Genomic DNA, 20,339 nt, shown 5'->3' on the forward strand with positions numbered 1-20,339 from the left:
ATTTTTTTTACAACAAGTCTCTCACGAAAAAAATGAAATATTTGCCTCTTATTCTTACCAACAAGGGAGGGGAACCCCAAATAGGAACCTTAAAAGATAGGCGCCTCCACCCTAGTAAAGAAAAAGCCACATGCTTATCAACTAGCTTTGTGCTAGAACTGAACATAACTGTAACACCTCAAACCCGGCCTAGACGTTATGGTCGCATCTATGGTGTTACATTGGAGTGAGTTTTGAAAAATGTAGTTCTATTAGAAAACTCTGCTTGCGTTAAAAAACCTTGTTTGTGATCTTTATGAAAAGCTACCTTATTTAATTTATTTGTAAAATTAAAGGTTTGTTAAGCAAAACATGCCTCATACAAAAAACGTTATTATGCTTTAAAACATTTTTCGTTGCAGAAGCTTTTAAAACCAATTACATGGCATAGCAGTTGAAAACCGTTTACCTTTTGAAAACCCGAGTCCTACTGCTAGCATTTATAGGTCAATTTAAATAAATCCACAAATAACTGAAACTTTAAAACGGCCTTAGTACATAAAATTTACCTATATAAATGATAAACCGTAAATTATACATAGTTTTACCCCATGTTTAATGCATTTTATAGATGATTTCTCATTAGAATTGGTGAATTCGATGCTCCTAATGCTTTGATTTCATGTTTTGTACTCAGGAGAGCACCAAGAGTTAAAAGGAGCCAAAAATGAGCCAAAAGGGACAAAACGGACCAAATCGAGAAGATGACATGGCCTAAGCCTTGCCACATGGGCAGCTCACACGCCCGTGTCTTTCGAGGGTGTCGACTAAGGCTTTCACGATCCACACGGCCTGGCCATTGACCCACACGGCCGTGTACAATTTAACGGATCGAACACAGCCTGGCAATCACGTCACACGGCCGTGTCATACGGGCGTGTCCCTGCTGAGCCCAAGTCAAGTCCAATTCAGAAAAGGTCACTTTGAAGGGTTTTGTAGGCATTCCAAAGCCTATAAATACGCACTAGAGGAGGAGAAAAGGGGAGACGGAGAAGAGGGGGTAAGAAATTACCCCAAGGAAGCCGATTGATCCATCTCAGAAGCCAGATTCATTATCAAGACTGAAGATCTCTCCTCAATTTCCCTTCAGGAGTTTTGGGTTTTCGTTATGTTTTTTACTCTTTATTCTTCTGAGATGTTTTCTTATTCAGTTATGAACTAAATCCCCCAAATACCTAAGGGGAATGAAACCTAAAAAGAATCTTGTTGTTATTTTCTGAATCGTATAATAAATATTTAACTTGTTTTTAATTATGTGTTCTTAATTCTTTCTTTCATATCCCAGGATACTGATTCAAGACACGCTCTTATTCAGAGGAGGAATAGACCCTGTCTAAGAGTACATTTGTCATAATTAAGCTGAGTTGATTGCGCACCTAAAAATAGGGTGATAAGATTTTGCCGGATTAGGGTGAAACCTAATAAGGGGATCCATAGATCGAGTTAATGCAACCCTAGAGTGTTAATTAGAGAAAAGTCTCGGTTATTCAATTTAGGGATTAGACGTTATTAGTCTTGAATAGGGATAATAACATAACTTAGGGATCTCTACGGAACAAGTTGAATGCATAAATCGTCCGATTCAGAGCCTGAATAACAAGTACAGTCTATGTGGATTTTTCCTTCGGTTGTCTCAAGTCAATCGATTTTCCCAAAAGCAATTCCCCAATTCTTTTCTTTGTCCGTTCTTAGTTTAAATAATTAGTTAATTAAAACAAACCCTTTTATTCTTAGGCTAGATAATAAAAAGATAGTTATTACTAGTACTTTTGGTTCCCTTGGGTACGATATCCCGGTCTTGCCATTACTATACTATTCTTCGATAGGTGCGTTTTCCTTTTCATCGTGATAATAGTCAGTCTAGGTTTGATCTTCATTATAAATATTTATTACTTGTTACGAATCACGCGATCAATAAACTACTTTTACTAAATTCAAAACAAAAACATAATCAGTGGTGTTGCCATCTCCGAGTCCCTCCCAGCACCAAACTGCCTAAGGGTTACCTGTACAGATAGGCAGAAAATGTGAGTTTATAAAAACTCAGTGTGTAATCCATATTTTGTCAAACAGTCAACATACAGTGTTGAACAGTCTGGGTCTCAGCCCATTTCAGTCGCAATATCAGTGTGGGTCTTAACCTAATACAGTAATAGTATCAGTGTGGGCCTTAGCCCATTTCAATACAGTATCATAAATGCATAAAAAGATCCTACCCATCCATCCTCTACACTCTACTCCGTCTAGCCCTACACTCTTTGTAGGGATAAAATCGACCCACCCATCCCTACAATCCAGAATTTAGTACCGGTTGCGACACTAACAGTAATTGCAACAGAGATGCCAGTAATAGGGGTATGCTCAAACGTTCACATATCACATAGGGGTATTTTCGTCATTTACCTTATAAGGGTATAACAATCACAACATAAATTAGGGTTTAGGTGTACTTACCGACCCAACAGTAGGTCCACATTCGTCTCGTGCGACCCGTGCAACCTTAACAGTTTAACCGCAAAAATAGGCCCAACCCCATAATACGGCCCATGTAGGCCCACACACTCGTGTGGTCCAATAAGGCCAAATAATGGCCATGGTCATGTAAACTATACAGCCGGCCAACGAAACTTCACCCATCCGTACGGTTTATCTGTATGGAGCTCACGAGCCTATAAGGCCAACTCGGCCCATTTCAGCCCAACGTGGCCCAAAACGACCTATGCCCATGAGATCACTCGCGGTGGTCTCGATAATCGCGTACTCATACTTATGCATTTAGATGACCACACAGGCGCACACTACCCACGTGGCATGATGGTAATAGATTCCTAAATTCTGGTAATTAACGAATGAAACAGTGTGATTACACACCTGTTGAGAGAAGAACGCCAATCACCACATACTCCAATGTAAATCCAAGTACGATCCAATGTTAGTCCTTAAAACGTTAGGGTTAACACCCTCTTATTAACACTTAAATCCCCCATCTACCATTCACCTACCTTGATTAAGCAAGCAGGGTTTACTCTACCCTTAAGCTAGCGATCACCCACTCCTTGTCAAGGATCTGCATTAGAACCTAACCTTGTTAAGTACCACACTAAAAATAAACCATTTAAACCAAGTGAACCACTTACCAAAATACAGAACTACGAGTGGAGGGAAGCAATCAATTCACAGTTTCCACAAAGAGAACACCACCACAAAAAAGGTAGCACAAATACAAATGCTTCCCTAACAACCATCGGCCAAAAAAGAAAATGTTAAAAAAGAGGACTATAGCTTTGGCAGGAAGGGAAAGGGGTGAACAAAACAAAATTATGATAGCAACACTTACCACCAAGATCAGCAAACAAAATACAAGAAGGAATAGGCACACAAAGGGTAAGTGCAAGAACAATATTCGGTGTACCTGAGAGGCGAAGGAAGAAAAGAAGGAAATATCCAATTACCCTAGACTAAACCGAAAAGATTTGGAAGATATGAAAGTACCAGATGTTAGGCCAAATAGGGCAACCGCTTGAGAAGAGATGTGAGGGAAAAGAAAGAAGGAAAACGCACACTACAAGAGCTGAAACGTACTTTCAACAACACAACTTGTCTTCTGAAACCAGCGAAAGAAACCACAATTACAAAAACCCGAAAAGAGGAAAATGAAAGGAAAGTTGAGAAAAGAACAATAGCTATCAAAATGAGAATCCAAAAAGCACTCAGTTTCGGCAACCCCTAGCTAAAACCGAATTAGCATCAAAGGGACTCCTACATTCGGCCACTACTACCACCCTCCCTTAACCTCCCTTAATTTTCTCCTTAAATCTCTCCCCACATCACTCCCACTGAACACAATCCCAATCCCTTCCAAATCTCATAACTTTTCTCCCCCCAACACTCCTAAAATCTCTCCATCCTTCCATTACTCAGACTTTTACTGAAATACAACCTCTTGCAATCTAACTCAGCAAAAATATTAATCTCTTTGCCCATACATGTACTCGAACCAGGTTTCCTTGTAGAAGTAACCACGCCCCTAACCCCTTGACCAGTAAGCTTTTTATGACACATTCTTACCATATTTATTTAAGAAGCTCATCATCAGGCGACAGGGTTTACTCAAGACAAAATCAAAATTTTGCACATGCCAAGGCTTGAACTCAGGACCTCTCCCACACTCCTCAGGACACCCAACCATTTAAGCTGGCAAGTATTTATGCAACACAATATACAAAAATAAAGACCTAAATTTTTTAGGCGTTACAATTCTACCCCTAAAAAAAATTTTGGCCTCGAAATTTACCTGATCAAAATAAATGAGGGTATTGTTGTCGCATCACCTCTTCGGGCTCCCACATGGCTTCCTTAGAACTGTGATTACGTCATAGCACCTTAACTAGTGAAACTGACTTCCTCCTCAGAACTTTCACATCGCAGTCTAAAATTTGAACCGATTCTTCCTCAAAGGTCAGATCTGGTCTCACCTCAATCTCCTCAGCTGAAACGATGTGTGTAAGACCAGAACGATATCGACTCAACATAGAGACGTGGAATACATCATGAATCCAGTCCAACTCTGGAGGTAACTCAAGTTTATAAGTAACCGGTCCCACATGTTTCAATATACGATATAGCCCAATAAACCTAGGGCTTAACTTGCCCTTCCGACCAAACCTCAGTACTTTCTTCCATTGCGAGACCTTAAGAAACACCAAATCCCTCACCGAATACTCAATCTCCTTACGCTTTAGATCCGCATATGACTTATACCTGTCGGATGCTGCCTTCAGCCGATCCCGAATCAACCTCACTTTATCCTTGGTATCAGAAATCAACTCAGGGCCTAGCACACGCTGCTCACCCAACTCAGTCCAACAAATACCTCGTAAGGTGTCATCTGTATGCTAGACTAATAGCTATTGTTGTATGCAAACTTTTCCAATAGCAAGTAATCCTCCCAACTGCCTCGGAAGTCTATCACACAACTTCTTAACATGTCCTCCAGTATCTGAATCACCCTCTCCGACTGACCGTCTGTCTGAGGATAGAATGCAGTACTGAAATCCAACCTTGTACCCAATGCCTCGTGTAACTTCTTCCAAAACTGAAACATGAAGCGAAGATCTCTATCGGATATTATAAAAATCAGTACCCCTTGCCGTCACACTATTTTAGACACATACAGCTTAGCCAGTTTCTGTAATGAGTAATCAGTACAGACAGGTATGAAGTGAGCAGACATGGTCAATTGATCCACGATTACCCATACCAAATCATTTTTAGAAGGCGTTAGGGGTAGCCCACTCACAAAGTCTATAGTTACCCTCTCCCATTTCCAAAGTGGAATCTTAACTAGCTGAAGCAATCCTGATGGAAACTGATGCTTCGCTTTAACCTGCTGGCAAGTTAGGCAATTACTCACAAAATTAATAACTTCACGCTTAAGTCCTGGCCACCAATATAACTCCCGAAGATCTCGATACATCTTATTCCCGCCAAGATGCATAGCGTAAAGACTACTATGCTCCTCCTGCAGTATAGATTACCTCAAATCAGTATCTTTTGGTACACATACTCTCCCAAGGAAATAAAGTACCCATTCACTATTCAGCCCAAAATCTGAAGTTTCCTCATTTTCAATCTGCCGAAAACGAGAACCCAGTGACTCATCCTCCAACTACTTACCTTTAATCTGTTCAATCCACCTCGGTTTAACTTGAAGTTCGACCAATAAACTACTATCATCAAATAAACTGAGACGAGCAAACATCACCCTCAAATTAGTAACAGCTGTACGGATCAATGCATTGGCTACCACATTAGCCTTACCAAGATGGTACTCAATCGAAAAGTCATAATCCTTAAGCAGCTCGATCTACCTACGCTGCCTAAGGTTTAACTCCTTCTGAGTGAGGAGATACTTGAGGCTCTTGTAATCCATGTAAATAATACACTTCTCACCATACAGGTAATGCCTCCAACTTTTCAGTTGGAATATCACTGCTGCCAACTCCAAGTCATGCGTCTTAAGCTGACAAGATGCATATGCAACTACCTTACCCTTTTGTATCCACACACAACCCAAGCCAACATGTGATGCATCGCTGTAGACAGTGAATTCCTTCTCAAACTCTGGCTGAATTAAGATAGGTGCCTTAGTCAGAACTTTCTTAAGTTTCTCAAAACTTTCCTGCTGCTTATCAGTCTAGTTAAACGATAATCCTTTACGTAACAATTTAGTCAAAGGTGCAGCAATCAACGAAAAGCCCTCAACAAACTGTTTATAATACCCTGCTAATCTCAAAAAACTTTGAATCTCAGATACTGACTTAGGTTGCTTCCAATCCAGAACTGGTTCAATTTTTTGAGGATCAACCCTAATCCCCCCAGCCGATACCACGTGACTTAAAAAAGTTACCTCATGTAGCTAGAATTTACACTTGCTAAATTTAGCATACAATTTCTTCTCCCTCAAAATCTGCTGAACAACCCAGAGATGTGTGACATGATCCTCTTCAGTCCTCGAATACACCAGAATGTCATCTATAAACACCATCACGAACTGATCCAGATAGGGCTGGAACACTCGATTCATTAGATCCATAAAAGCTGCTACTGCCTTCTTCAGCCCAAACGGCATCACTAGAAACTCGTAATGACCGTAACGAGTTTTAAAGGCTATCATGTAAACATCCGTTTCCTTGACCCTCAGTTGATGGTACCCCAATCAGAGATCAATCTTAGAGAAAATCGAAGCCCCTCGTAACTGATCAAATAGATTATCTATCCTCGGTACGAGATACTTATTCTTAATAGTCAATTTGTTCAGTTGCAGATAGTCGATACACATCCGTATAGTTCCATCCTTCTTCTTCACAAATAAAATCGGTGCTCCCCATAAAGACACACTAGGGCGGATGAACCCTCAATCCAGTAATTCTTAAATTTGAGCCTTAAACTCTACGAGCTCTTTCAGTGCCATTCTATAAGGGGCAATAGATATAGGAGCTGTACCAAGCAAGAGCTCTATCCCAAACTCCACTTCACGGTTTGGAGGTAACCCCGGTAACTCATCCGAAAAGACGTCTGAAAAATCCTTAACTATTCTAATGTCTCCAACAGATGATACTGCAGAATTAGAAGTACTAACATAGGCTAGATACGCCTCACAACCCTTACGAACCAACTTCTCAGCTCTGAGTGAAAAAATCATATTTGAGAGATAGTTTCGACACTCCCCAATCACAACGATCTCCTCACTTTCTGTAATTTTTAGTACTACCTGCTTAGCAACACAATCTAAATTCGCCTGATGCTTAACTAGCCAATCCATACCCATTATCAAGTCGAACCCTCCAAAAGGAAATTCTATTAAGTTCACCAAAAAGATCTTTCCTTGCACCTCCAAAGGTACCTCCTTAAACAGTTTATTTACTCGTACTGACTGCCCTAATGGACTTAACACAGTAACCTTGCTCATAGTGTTCTCACACATTACACCCAAAATCTCAAACACTGTGTATGTTATATATGAGTGCATAGACCCAACATCAATCAATGCAGTGTAAGGTACATTATGAATAAGGAACGTACCCTTAATAACATCTGGGGCGTATCTAACCTCTCGGCAACGTATAGTATAAACCAGTGTCAGCTGCCTCACCTCAGTATGACCAGCATCTTTGCTCGGTGCTTCACAATCACGGTCGATACCATTTCCATATCTGGCCTAACCACGGCCTCTCAGTGGCTGCTGAAAACCTCTCTGAGGCTGAACAGTACCCCTACCAGTAGCTTGCATCTGATCAGGCCTCCGTGGGCAATCCATGATTCAGTGCTCCATAGACCCGCACCTCAAACATGCCCCCATCCGAACCCAGCATTTGCCCTGATGGCGTTTCCCAAAAACAGTACAAGGCTGCAACCCAAAAGTAACAACAGAGGGCCCAACTCTGACTGGCCCGTCAACTGTAGCCTTTTCCTTATACCTCAAAGTTAAAATTGATGGCTCCCAAACCCTATTGTTCCTTTCCCTACCCGCCTCACGATTCTGGTGCTCAACGCGTTTTATATCCTTAGTAATCTTCGCCTTTTTCCACTAACACAGCAAAATCTCGCTCCCTCTGAAGAACTATCAAAACTCGTAGATCATCTCTGAGACCGTCCTCAAAATGCACACAGCGCTCATACTCAGTAGCCACTATGCCTCGCGCATAGCGGCTCAATTGCAAAAATTTCGCCTCATATTCAGCCATAGACTTATCCCCTAAGTCAGATTCAGAAACTCCCTCCTGCCGGGATCCACATAACTAGCGCCCACATATTTCCCTTAGAATTCATTCTTGAAAAACTCCCAAGTTAGTCGATCGAGCTGAGTACCCTATTTCACAGTAAGCCACCACTGATAAGCTTCATTTCTCAACAACGACACTGCACATTTTAGTTTCTGCTCTGGGGTGCAGTCGAGGTCATCTATGATCCTCTCTGTGGCCTCTATCCAATATTTAGCCACATTATGGGCAACTCCAATAATACCCCTAAAGATCTCAGCCCCATTACACTTAAGTCGTTTTATTACCAACCCACGGCCCATAATACCAGTATTGGGCCCAGCGGCCATTTCCAGAATTCGCAGCATAGCTTGGGACAATGCGTCATCCCCAGATACCCGATCGTGTAACCCAGTTTCAGTCACAGGTGAAGCCAGTGCCTCTCTTACCTCAACGTTGAGCATAAGGCCCGATGCCGAAGACCCAGCCCAAGCACCTCTACGGCCTCTGCCACGGCCTCTAGTATCCCCTTCCACGAGTACATCTGGTGCTCATAATCAATTTGCGTATTATCTGTATTAATAGTTTTATGTATCAATTTTATAGTTCCAGTGTTTATTAACGGATATTTTATGAAACATAGCGTTAATAATTCAGAGTTTGTTTTCACAGATTATAGTCTTACTACAGTTTTAGGTTACCCTAATAAAGGTTTCAATACAGTCTATTGTCTATGAAAATCTCAATATTTCAGTTAAATCAAACGGTAGTTTTAGAAAACTTACAGGATCGGCGTCGGAGACTCGGTAGACCATACATTCAGAAGAACACCTCAAATTATTTTTCCACCATTTAAAACAATTCTTTTAAAATTCACTTTTTTAGGAAAAACTCAAATCCACAGTCGAGTTTTGTAACCTGGCTCTGATACCACTAAATGTAACACCTCAAATCCGACCTAGACGTTATGGTCGCATCTGTGATGTCACATTGGTGTGAGTTTTGAAAAACGTAGTTCTATTGAAAAAGTTCGCTTGTGTTAAAAAACCTTGTTTCTGATATTTATGAAAAGCTATCTTATTTAATTTATTTGTTAAATTAAAGGTTTGTTAAGCAAAACATGCCTCGTACAAAAAATGTTATTACGCTTTAAAACATTGTTTATTGCGGAAGCTTTTGAAACTAGCTACGTGGCATAGCAGTTGAAAATCGTTTACCTTTTGAAAACCTGAATCCTACTACTAGCATTTATAAGTCAATTTAAATAAATCCCCAGATAAATGAAACTTTAAAACGGCCTTATTACATAAAATTTACCTATATAGACTACTTTTACTAAATTCAAAACAAAAACATAATCAGTGGTGTAGCCATCTCCGAGTCTTTTGCAGCACCGAACCGCCTAAGGGTTACTTGCACAGATAGGTAGAAAAGGTGAGTTTATAAAAACTCAGTGTGTAATCCATATTTATCAAACAGTCAACATACAGTGTTGAATAGTCTGGGCCTAAGCCCATTTCAGTCGCAATATCAGTGTGGGTCTTAGCCCAATACAGTAACAGTATCAGTGTGGGCTTTAGCCCATTTCAGTACAGTATCAGAAATGCATACACAAATCCTACCCATCCATCCTCTACACTCCACTCTGTCCAGTCGTACACTCCTTGTGGGGATAAAATCAACCTATCTATCTCTATACTCTAGAATTTAGTACCGGTTGTGGCATAACAGTAATTGCAGCAGAGCTGCCAATAATAGGCTTATAGCCTTTCAGTACACTTCCTCCAATATCATATGTCCCAACCTATGCAATGCAACATAATATAAATGTACATACAATAAAGATGGCATGTTCAAACTTTCACATATCACATAAGGGTATTTTCGTCATTTACATTATAGGGGTATAACAATCGTAATATAAATTAGGGTTTAGGTGTAGTACTTACCGACCCAACAGTAGGTCCACAGTCATCTCATACGACCTGTGCAACCTTAACAGTTTAACCAAAAAAATAGGCCCAACCCCATAATACGGCCCATGTGGGCCTACACACTCGTGTGGCCCAATAAGCCCAAATAATGGCATTGGCCATGTAAACTATACAGTCGGCCCACGAAACTCTACCCTTTCATATGGTTTACCCATGTAGGGCCCACGAGCCCGTGAGGCCCACTCGGCCCATTTTGGCTCAACGTATCCCAAAACAACCTATGCCTACGAGATCACTCGCAGTGGCCTCTACAATCATGTACTCATGCTTATGCATTTAGATGACCACACATGCGCATGCACACCCACGTGGCATTGATGATAACAGATTCTCGGCTTTTGCCAATTAACAAATGAAACAATGTGATTACACACCTGTTGAGAGAAGAACGCCAATCACCACATGCTCCAACCTAGATCCAAGTATGATCCAATGTTAGTCCTTAAAACGTTAGGGTTAACACCCTCTTATTAACACTTAAATCCCTAATCGTACCATTCACCTACTTTGATTAAGCAAGCAAGGCTTGCTCCACCCTTAAGCTAGTGATCACCCACTCCTTGTCAAGGATCTGCATTGGAACCTAACTTTGTTAAGTACTACACTAAAAATAAACCATTTAAACCAACTGAACCACTTACCAAAATACGGAACTACAAGTGGAGGGAAGCAATCAATTCACAGTTTCCCCAAAGAGAACGCCACCACAAAAAAGGTAGCACAAATGCAAATGCTTCCCTAACAACAGTTGGCCAGAAAAGAAAATGTTAAAAAAGAGGACTATAGCTTTAGCAGGAAGAGAAAGGGGTGAACAAAACAAAATTAAGATAGCAACACTTACCACCAAGATTAGTAAAGACAACACAAGAAGGAATCAGCACACAAAGGGTAAGTCCAAGAACAATATTCGGTGTCCTTGAGAGGCGAAAGACGAAGAGAAGGAAATATCCGATTACCCCAGACTAAACCGAAAAGATTTGGAAGATATGAAGGTACCAGATTTTCGGCCAAACAGGGCAGCCGCTTGAGAAGAGATGTGAGGGGGAAGAAAGAAAACGCACGCTACAAAAGCCAAAAGGTACTTTTAACAACATAACTCATCTTCTGAAACCAGCGAAAGAAACCAAAATTACAAAAACCTGAAAAGAGGAAAAAGAGAGAAAAGTTGAAAAAAGAACAATAGCTATCAAAATGAGAATTCAAAAAGCACTTAGTTTCAGCAACCCCTAGCTAAAACTGAATTAGCATCAAAGGGACTCCCACATTCAGCCACTACTATCACCCTCCCTTAACCTCCCTTAATTTTCTCCTTGAATCTTTCCCCACATCACTCCCACCAAACACAATCCCAATCCCTTCCAAATCTCTTAACTTTTCTCCCCCTAACACTCCTAAAATCTCTCCATCCTTCCTATTACTCAAACTTTTACTGAAACACAACCTCTTGCCGCCCAACTCAGCAAAATTATTAATTTCTTTTCGCATACAAGTACTCGAACTTAGGTCTCCTTGCAGAAGTAATCACACCCCTAACCTCTTGACCAGTAAGCTTTTTATGACACATCCTTACCACATTTATTTAAGAAGCTCATCATCAGGCGATAGGGTTTACTCAAGCCAAAATCAAAATTTTGCACCAGCCAAGGTTTGAACTCAGGACCTCTCCCACACTCCTCAGGCTAAAACAGACAAATATTTGTGTAACACAATATACAAAAGTAAAGACCTAAATTTTGGGGGCATTACAATAATCCCTTAACTTCTGATAATTAACTGTTTAAACCGAAGCCTTTTCATAAGTATGCAAAATATGTCACATGGTCCTTCATTCACTTTCTCTAATACAGAAAAAGAAAAAAATGGTTGTCAATAAAAAGCAAGTGAGTAACCGAAAGACCTCCTCTACTCATAAAAATCTCATACAAACCACCACAATCTTTTTCCTTTAAGAACAAGAAGGTAGCCCTCCATCACATAGGATATAAAGATAAGATGAAAAAGGGTCTCCATGTAAAATTCGCCTTTTGACACAATCGAGCCAAACTCTCGATCATTAAGCAAAACTAAATACTAAAAAAAGGTCTCACAAAATATTATCCAGTGAACCCATCTCGCAACAAACCCCAATTTCAGCAAAATGTACCACATGTAGTTCCAATCCACCTTGTTGTAGGCCTTAATGATATCAATCTTCATTATGGTGAATTATTTCAAAAGCCAATATGACTTTCAATTGATTAGCAAAGACTTTGGCCACAATCTTGTAAAACACATTACACATTGCAATAGGCCAAAAATCCTAAATATAATTCAGTTGATCCTTTTTAGAGGTTAAAATAACCAACGTGTCATTAAAAGACTCAGGAAAAACACCATTCTCAAAGCACAACACTGCAAATATATCCTCACCCACGATAGACCAACATTGTTGGAAGAAAAGTCAGATTAATATCGTCCAGCCGCGGACTTTATCAGGATGCATATTAAAAACCGTTTGATGGAATTTGTCAACAGTAAACGGCACCAACAAAATATCAATTATCAGTAGAGTCAACAGCGGAACACATATCATCAAAGCTAAAGGAATGTCCATCAGTAGACAAAGAAAATAATGATACAAAATAATTCGAAATAATGGTAGACATACCAGTTAAGTCCAAACAAGTTTACCTATTCACGTTGAAGGAACATATGAATATAGTTGAGCCGCTTCCTTTTCAATACTTGTGCAAGAAAATATTTGGTATTAACCTCTTCGTATCGTAACGAAAAACCTTTTGATCATTGTTTCCAGTAAATGGCATCTTTCGCCAAAAGGAAATTAAGTTCAGCTCACACATTCTGAACCTTAGCAGGGTCGGCATTCGAAGAATGGAAAGTTGCCAATTGATCTTTAAGTTCCTTAGATCGTCCCTTGAAGTTAACATCACTAGCCATTTACCAATCTCACAAAACGGATGCCACAAGTCACCACATTTTTAAGGACGGGCCTCCCCGCTAATCCCTCCCCACATTTAGTTACTACGACTCTAAAACCATCGGCAGTTAACCATTTATTTTCAAAACAAAATCTCTAGTTTCTATGCATATGAGCAATCCCAAAAGGCAACTAATTTAATCAAACTATGATCTGATGTCAAGATGACAAAATAAACAACTTGTGATACGAGAATAGATGCGCCCAATCAATATTATAAAAAGTGTGATTGAGCCATTCGTGAATAAATAAATCAGATCCTCGACCCCACTCACACATGAACTAGTACCCAATCAAAAGAATCTCAAGAAAAGCACAATCAAGAATACAACTCTGAAAACCATCTAGCCAGCCCACTGGATAATCACCCCCGCCCCACATATCATCCAAAGAGAGAAGGTTATTAAATCACCAATACAAACACAAGGCAACCTCAAGGTCAGTGTAGAAGAACGCAACAACTCCCAACTAGCAAATTTGCAAGCAGACTCAAGAAATCAATAGAACCTAGTGAGGCGTCATTTGCCCAGATTACCATCATTCAAAATCACATCTATATTATTCCTAGAAAAGCCAATTATTGAAACATTCGAGCCATGATTCCTAAAAATGAAACACCAACACTGATTCTCAACCTATAAACTAACACAAACCTCCTCCTCCAAGCAAGACAAATCATTGTTTCCAGCAGGCCTTAGAGTCGAGACTAGTCGATACCAAAAGAGATGAAGATGACACATCACCATGTTGATCCATCAACTCACCAACCCCCATTCATATGAATTCCCAAGCCTAGCTTCTCGTGATCGTTTCCTGACTGATTCAATATCTATTTAAACAATTTTTCAACGTGGCGTGACAAGGAATAGATTCATTGCATGGACCATGCACGTTTCCTTCCAAATTTGTTGAGGTCCCACAACAGTTGCATTGTTTCTATAACATCTTTCACCCACCCGGTAACTGATACGGATGGGAGATGTCACTAAAATACTTTTAGAGCAAAATACTTGACTCTCTTCAAGAAAATGAATATTTTTTTTGTGTTATTTGGAACTTAACCACTTCATTCTTAACATTTGAAAATATATTTCAACTTCTTAGAATTGTAAAATAATGTTTTAAAGCTTATCCGCTTAAATCAGAGTCTTTTTGGTTCAGGAAAATGGAAGCTAATCAAAATTTTTTTTATTAATCAATAATCCAAATTTAGGACAAATAAAAAAAACTTTAGAGACAATTTAAGTCATTTTAAAAATGTTCGGAGGTGATTGGAGGTGCTTAGAACCTAAAACACTTCAAAACATATCCAAACATCACTGTATCATTTTATTACGAATTATAATATTTAAATTTAAATATAAACTCATCTAAACCCAAATATAGAACACAAATACATTCGCCAATAAAATCTCATTCAAAATGGTTAAGAAGACTATAAAGAATTTAAACTTTATCGTTCCACTTTACAACCTTACATACAATACATATCTTTGCATACATCCCACCTAATTGAACTCAAATAACATTCAAATGTTTAAAAATACCACCTTAAAAGTTTGTCAGGTGATGCAACGTTCCCAAACTAACATAGCAACTTCTCGATAAACTTGTACCTACATATTTTAAACAATTAAAACATGAGTTATAAAGCTCAATAATAAGAATAATCAAACTTATCTTAAGATTTTATTAACATTGAACTCTTTAAAAGATTTGTCCAATTAAGTTCACTTAAGCCACATTTAATTGTTTTAACCCATTTATACACACTTGTCAAGTTAGGGCTCAACTTTAGTCCAACTATTTATTATCAAATCCAATTATGCATACGTTTTCAGTTTGGTTAATTGATCCCATTTTATCAACTTTTAAGTTTTAATTTCCCTTTCCATCTTGTTAGACCAAACTTTATCTAATAATAAGATTTGATTTAATAATTTAAAATAATTTTAAAATAAAAATTAAAATTTAACAAAATTGATAAAATGATATTTCAAATAAAATTTGAGAGATAAAATTTTGAATCTTATATTTTGAACTCTTAAATAAAAATTAAATCAACTTTTAAATCAAGTCAAAATGATTTCAATCAAATTAAAATTTTGTTAATCAATTAAATTGTTTTTAAATAAGTCAGAATAACTCCAGGCCAAAAAGTATCGGTATCTTTTGGCCTAACTCCAGACCAAAAAGTATTGATATCTTTTGGTCAAGTATAAATACTTTCAAAAATATCGATACCCTTTTAAAAATTGGTACCAAATTGACATTTTGTTTCTCAACTAATTCAGCTAAGTATCAGTCCAATATAAATGCTTTTTTCATATGGTATCGATAAAAGTCCATTGGTATTGATATCTTTAGCTCCAATGGTCACTTAATTTTACACTAAATGCCAAAAATATCAATACCTCTTTAGCCAGTATTGATACTCGTAATTGCAGGTGAATTAAATACACTGATTATTTCATCCCCAACGTCTCTATCCATGTATCCAACAACCACAGCAGATGGAAATTAGTAGGGGTATAAATACCATCTTCCAATGGTTCTACAGCACAAGAAAGATTATCAAGCTTAAAGATTAATAAAGAATAACCTTATGCTTACCATTCTCAATAATTTTCTTTAAACACTTGTGAGCTTTCATTATTTTCATTCAGCTCAAATGTTTCTCTTTGTAATTGAGCTTAATTTGCAAGCATTCTAATTTTGTAAGGGTTATTTCTTTATTTTCTCATTTTTTTTTCTTTGAGAAGGGTTTGTGTCTTAAGGTTGGGATAAAAACTTTTAGGAAGTTTGTAAGGTTTAAATTTAGTCTTTAAAGGTTATCAAATTAGTGAATTTGAGAAAATCCTTAATAGTGAAATGCTAATGTAGTGGATTAGGCATCGATGATTGAGATTCAAGTCTATCTATAATATAAGAGTCCCAAGAGATTTAAACACGATAAAATCTTATCCCTTAGAATTACAAAATTCACCATGATAACTCTAGCTTTACTAGAGTGCTTAACTAGGCCACTAAAGCTTCGAATAAATGGATTTCTTCATGTAGTACACAAATTCGAGCCCATTCATATGGGTCAAATGAACTCTATTTAATCAATTAACCTCTATGAGACATTTGGTGTGCACTCGTTGAGTTTTGATTCGTGACCCTTGACCCGTAACACTTATATTAGGAGTCAGATTATGTTTTGTGCCATTTACACAAAAAAAATGAACAACTAATTCATATATGTTAGATCAAATAACAATTAGTCCTTTTTATATATGTTAGATCAAATAACAATTAATCCTTTTTATTAAAAATTTTATTTATTTTTATGAGTAAAATTGATTATTATATGTCAATAGGAGATACATTTAACATACAATATGTAACAATTTGATTTTTCCATCAGCTAATCTAGCTTTTTAAATATAGAAGTGAATAAATTTTAATCTACTGTACTTTGAACATTTTGCTAAGCTTACAACTGAATAGCTTATCCCTGAACCTCCCCCTTCAAGGTCTATCTTCTGCTTGGACTCCATTTCTCTTCCTTCTCCCTTATCTCCAACTAAAAATCATAAATGAGATGCTGATAAGCCTCCAAACCCTCCATTTTACTCCCAACAATAAAACCAACAAGGCTTGGAATTCAATAATCAAACACCAAACCAAGCTCAAAAATGACCATGCAATTCTCTCTACATTTACCCATATGCAATCTCTGGGTTTAACACCCGATAAGGCCACTTTGCCTTTGGTTTTAAAGGCCTGCGGGAAGCTCAATGCCATTGAAACTGGCAAGAGAATACACTCGAGTATTCGAGACACTAACTTGATCGAGGATGTTCGAGTTGGGACTGCCCTTATTGACTTTTATAGTAAGTGTGGTTTCCTTGAAGACGCGCGTAAGGTGTTCGATGAAATGAGTGAGAGGGATTTGGTCTCATGGAACGCAATGATATCAGGATATGCGGGGTGTGAGGAATTTGAGGAGGTGGTTTTTTTGGTGATGACGATGCAAAGAGAGGGTTTTAGGCCGAATTCTCGTACATTGGTAGCGATGATTTTAGTCTGTGACAAGGTTGCGGAAGTGAGGTTAGGAAAGGCGATTCATGGTTATTGTTTGAGGAATGGGTTGTTTGATTTGGATGCTCATGTTGGTACTGCTTTGATTGGCTTTTACCTGAGTTTTTTTGATGTGAGGGCTTCTCATCTTGTGTTTGATTTGATGGCCATTCGGAATACAGTTTGCTGGAATGCTATGATTATGGGGTATTTTAATGTTGGAGAATCCTCTAAAGCTTTGAGACTTTTTGAACAAATGCTCATGGATGGAATCGAATTTGATTCTGTTACAGTGTTGGCTCTCATTCAAGCCTCTGCAGAATTTGGATCTCTTGAATTAGGTGATCAAATTCATCAAATGGCTATTAAGTGCAGTTATAGCAATGACCTGTTCATAGTAAATGCATTGGTTAACATGTATGCAGAGATTGGATGTTTGAAGTCAGCATGTAAACTATTTGATGGTATTCCCACACGTGATGTTGCTCTTTGGAATTCTATGATATCTGCATATATTGAATACAGCTATCATGGCGAAGCCATTAGCTTGTTTATTAAAATGCGAACTGAAGGCAACAAGGAGGATGAGAGAACTACTGTTCTTATGCTTTCTTTATGTGCTGAGTCAGCTGATGCTTTAAGAAAAGGTAGAAGCTTACATGCACATGCATGCAAGACTGGGATGGGGATGGATATTAATATTGGGAATGCAATTTTAAATACGTATGCTGAACAAAATTGTATGGATTCTGTCAGAAAGGCTTTTGGTCAGATGAGTAATGTAGATGTAATCTCGTATAACACATTGATCCTAGTTCTGGCTCGGAACAATTTGGGTATTGAGGCATGGGAAACCTTTGGTATAATGCGAGAATCTGATGTTAAACCTAACTCTTATACAATTATTTCAATCCTTGCTGCATGCAAAGATGAAACTTGTCTGAATATTGGGAGGTCACTTCATGGTTTTGTTATAAAGCAAGGGATAGAGGTGAATGCACCCTTGAACACCGCATTAACAGATATGTATATTAACTGCGGTGATGAAACTACAGCTATGAATCTTTTCGAGAGTTCACACGGTAGAGATTTGATCTCATGGAATGCTTTGATTTCCACCTATGTTAAAAATAACCAAGCTCATGAAGCTTTTTTAGTATTTAGCCGCATGGTTTCTGAAGTGGAGCCCAATCCAGTTACAATAATAAATATCCTCTCGTCATGCACCCATCTTGCTCATTTGCCTCAGGGTCGTTGTTTGCATGCTTACATGATACGGAGAAAATCCTCTTTAGGTCACAATTTGTCTCTTCAAAATGCTTTTATAACAATGTATGCAAGGTGTGGAAGCATGAGAAATGCTGAAAAAATCTTTGAAACCTTAACAAGGAGAAATATTATCTCGTGGAATGCTATCATAATGGGTTACGGAATGCACGGTCATGGTTATGATGCTATTCTTGCCTTCTCGCAAATGCTAGAGGATGGTTTCCAACCAAATGAAGTAACTTTCATATCTATTTTATCAGCTTGCAGCCATTCTGGTATGATAGAGGAAGGACTGCAGCTTTTTGATTCAATGGTTCATGATTTTAACATCACCCCTCAGCTTGCTCACTATGGATGTGTAGTTGATTTGCTTGGTCGTGCAGGCAGGTTAGACAAGGCTAGAGAGTTCATTGAATCAATGCCCATCAAACCAGATGCTTCAATCTGGAGATCTCTGCTTAGTGCTTATAGAGATCATTGTTACACTAAAGATGCCAAGGCCATTTTTGAAAAAGTTGTTGAATTGGATCCAATGAACCCGGGAAATTATGTCTTGCTTTGTAACGTATATGCTGCTGCAGGTCTTTGGCCAGAGGTCAGAGAAATGAGAAGACATCTCAGAGCTAAGGGCTTAAGAAAGCCTCCTGGAATCAGTTGGATCGTTGTTAGAAGCCAGATTCACTCTTTTGCTGCTGGAGATAGATCACACCCAATGGCAGACAAAATCTATGCAAATTTGAATTCCTTGTTGCAGTCAATTAAGGAAATAGGATATGTTCCTGATCTTCGTTGGATATTGCACAATGATGAGTACATCTAAAGTCCGGCACGGTTCATGACTAGTAAAATTTGGCATTAAAATGACCACTTTATGAGAAATAAGAGGTGCAATGTTATCATCTATTGTACGAAGCATGGTGTTGATCATGAGCTTTGGTTGCTGATATTTTTGGGGATGATAACCTGGTTCCGTGTTTGTGTTGGACAATAGGTTTTGCTTCAATACGGATAATATCTACATTTTCTCAAGACTAGATATGTATCGGATGCGGACATCAAACGTGGCTACTTCCAAGTAAAATAAATAATTGATTAATGCATCACTTAGAAAAAGACTTTGACCTCTTGCCAATATCAAATTTGCATCCTATCAAATGAAGTACTTGCAAGATCCTGAAAGTCCATAAATCCGATATGGAAATTGGCAGGTAGAAGTTATTGTTTCATGTCCACACAATGGAACTATTCACTTACTAATACAAGGCCTTAATCCTGATGTTAGTCCTTGTTACATTGCTTCTCTAGTTGCTTAGGATATAAAAATACTATGATGAACTTGCTTATTCATTCTACATAACAGTAGAAACTTGTATATATTTACCATCTTTTTGATGTCTTGAGTTCTTTCTTTTGTGGCTGTTTGTTTCTGAAACTCTATTTTCTATCCATCTGCGAGCTTCTTCATCTTGAATTTTGTTCGAAGCATACCCTATTAAACAAAAAAAAAAAAAAAAGCCACCAAGTATATGTTATAAATTTTAATAAAATTAAAAAACTATAATTAAATCTATAAAAAAATAGATATAAAAATATAATTAGGTTATTTTAAATATACCGTGATTTTTTTTTAAAAATCCATTTTTTTATGTAGTTTTCATGTTTGTTCATGAACATTCTGTATTTTCAATCATTTTCAGGTTGTAATGTAAATGAGAGACTACTTGACATCCATTT

General features: G+C 38.1%; 1 protein-coding gene across 1 annotated transcript; it reads left to right on the top strand.

The window, feature by feature from the left end:
* Positions 1 to 16,665: 16,665 nt before the first annotated feature.
* LOC108471993 (pentatricopeptide repeat-containing protein At4g39530-like) lies at positions 16,666 to 20,037 on the top strand. The gene has a single exon (XM_017773529.2). The coding sequence runs from the start codon at positions 16,858 to 16,860 to the stop codon at positions 19,423 to 19,425; it is 2,568 nt and encodes an 855-aa protein (XP_017629018.1). The 5' UTR covers positions 16,666 to 16,857; the 3' UTR covers positions 19,426 to 20,037.
* Positions 20,038 to 20,339: the final 302 nt, after the last annotated feature.

This window comes from Gossypium arboreum, chromosome 7, assembly GCF_025698485.1.
Source record: "Gossypium arboreum isolate Shixiya-1 chromosome 7, ASM2569848v2, whole genome shotgun sequence".
Lineage (NCBI taxonomy): Eukaryota > Viridiplantae > Streptophyta > Magnoliopsida > Malvales > Malvaceae > Gossypium > Gossypium arboreum.